At 41.3% G+C, this 1,914-nt stretch overlaps 1 protein-coding gene across 1 annotated transcript; it reads left to right on the top strand.

Annotated features, from left to right (window-relative positions):
- Window positions 1-496: 496 nt before the first annotated feature.
- LOC306973389 (C-reactive protein-like) lies at window positions 497-1,527 on the top strand (the record flags this gene model as incomplete). The annotated part of the gene is made up of 5 exons (XM_079570315.1): window positions 497-523; window positions 606-666; window positions 775-877; window positions 951-1,245; window positions 1,318-1,527. 5 exons carry the CDS (start codon window positions 497-499, stop codon window positions 1,525-1,527), a joined length of 696 nt encoding a protein of 231 aa, XP_079426441.1.
- Window positions 1,528-1,914: the final 387 nt, after the last annotated feature.

The raw sequence follows: 1,914 nt of genomic DNA, 5'->3' as shown, positions 1-1,914 counted from the left end.
TGGTGGAAGCATTATGTGGTGGGGATGTTTTTCAGCGGCAGGAACTGGGAGACCAGACAGGATAGAGGGACAGATCAATTCCGTAATGTACAGAGACATCCTAGATGAAAACCAGGTCCAGAGCGCTCAGAACCTCAGACTGGGGCAATGGTTCACCTTCCAACAGGACAAGGATCTGAAGCACATAACCAAGATAACAAAGAAGTGACTGCAGGACGAGTCTGTGAATGTCCCTGGCCCAGACAGAGCCCAGACCTGAATCCGATTGAACATCTCTGGTGCAATTGTAGCTATATTTGTTTCTGAAGTGTAATCAAGAAAACGTGACAAACTGATAAGAGCTGGGACATGTATGGACACACCTGGGATCAACAAGGAAATGATATGCCCGGCACTGTATAGTCTGTAAAAGTAGTTCATGTTAATGATAAATAAAGTAGGATGAGATACAAATACAGTATATAAGGCACTTTCACAGAACACTTTCAAACAACTGATGGAGAAAAGAGCAACAGAACTCAAGGTAAGTTCAAGACAAATTAGTTTTGTGTTTGACATATTTCAGGTTGAACCAGTAAACTGAAAAATCATGTGTTGTGATTTAGATGGCACTTCTCTGCATTTTTCTTTCATTGATACTTGGAATGTCAGCAGCCCTTCCTCAAGGTAAATGAAATTACTGCAAAATGAACACACGTTTTATATGTTTCAACAAGGAATGTAACAAGTTTTAAATTGTGTGGGTTATTTATCTGTGTTTTCTATTTCTGTAAGACATGTCTGGAAAGATGCTGGTCTTTCCACAACAAACCAACTCGGCTCATGTGAGACTCACCACCTCCAGACAGAACCTGGGAGCGGTCACGGTCTGCATGAGGTCAGTGGATCGGATGGACCTAATCCTAGTGGACAATAAAGTTAACACTAATGTTCCTCTTGTATGTGCACAGGTACTTCACAGACCTCACCAGAGGAACGACCTTTTTTTCTCTGGCCACTCCTTCTCTTTTCAATGCCTTTCTCATGGACAAGCCTTCACCTAAAAATGTGATGTATGTCAGTGTAAGAAATGTACACGTAGATTTCCAGGGGCAGGATTTTCAGCTGAACCGGTGGCAGTCAGTTTGTTCCACTTGGGACGCGGCCTCTGGTCTGGTCCAGCTGTGGCTCGATGGAAAACCTTCAAGCATGAAGTTCCTCACGAACACCAACCTCACTGGACCCATGCTCATTGTGTTGGGACAGGTACAGTATAAGCACAGTGCAGTGTAAATGCTGCTTTGAATTGTCTCTGTAAACTGCATATTTCCCCCACAGGAGCAGGATACTTATGGAGGAGGATTTGACATCAACCAGTCTTTTGTGGGGATGATTTCTGACCTCCACATGTGGGACTCAGTGCTCTCTCCGCAACACATTGATTACTACAGTCAGAAGTTCACCTTTCCAGCAGGAAATGTCCTCAACTGGCAGTCTATAGAGTTTCATACCACAGGCAGAGTCCTGATCCAGAAAGATCAGAGTTAGAACAAAAAGAACAATGACCACAACATCCATGTGATGATGAGGAAAGATTTAAGTGTAAATATTTAACCTCTAAATATTGTGTGAATAAAAACTTTTTGATACAATCTACATTACATTCATTTCAACAGCTCTGTATCTGCATATGCATTATAATATGTTGTAAAAGTATAAGCAATAACTCTCATGTTCTGCAATACTACTTCTACTATTCTACTTTACAATTTTACTAGGAAACAAATACTTTTGCTTTGTCCCAGGAAAAGCTCAGGTTTACGTCACAAACTTGAAGGCATTGACTTCCAAGCCCATATGTGTAAATAATGTGTAACCATTTTACTATATTACTGTGCTTTCCTCTCATGGACCAGTGTTCTGTTTCATGAATAA

This window comes from Gobius niger (genome assembly GCF_951799975.1).
Source record: "Gobius niger genome assembly, chromosome: 14".
NCBI lineage: Eukaryota > Metazoa > Chordata > Actinopteri > Gobiiformes > Gobiidae > Gobius > Gobius niger.
The sequence above is the reverse complement of the archived record's forward strand: the minus strand, read 5'-3'. Positions and strand labels throughout refer to the sequence as shown.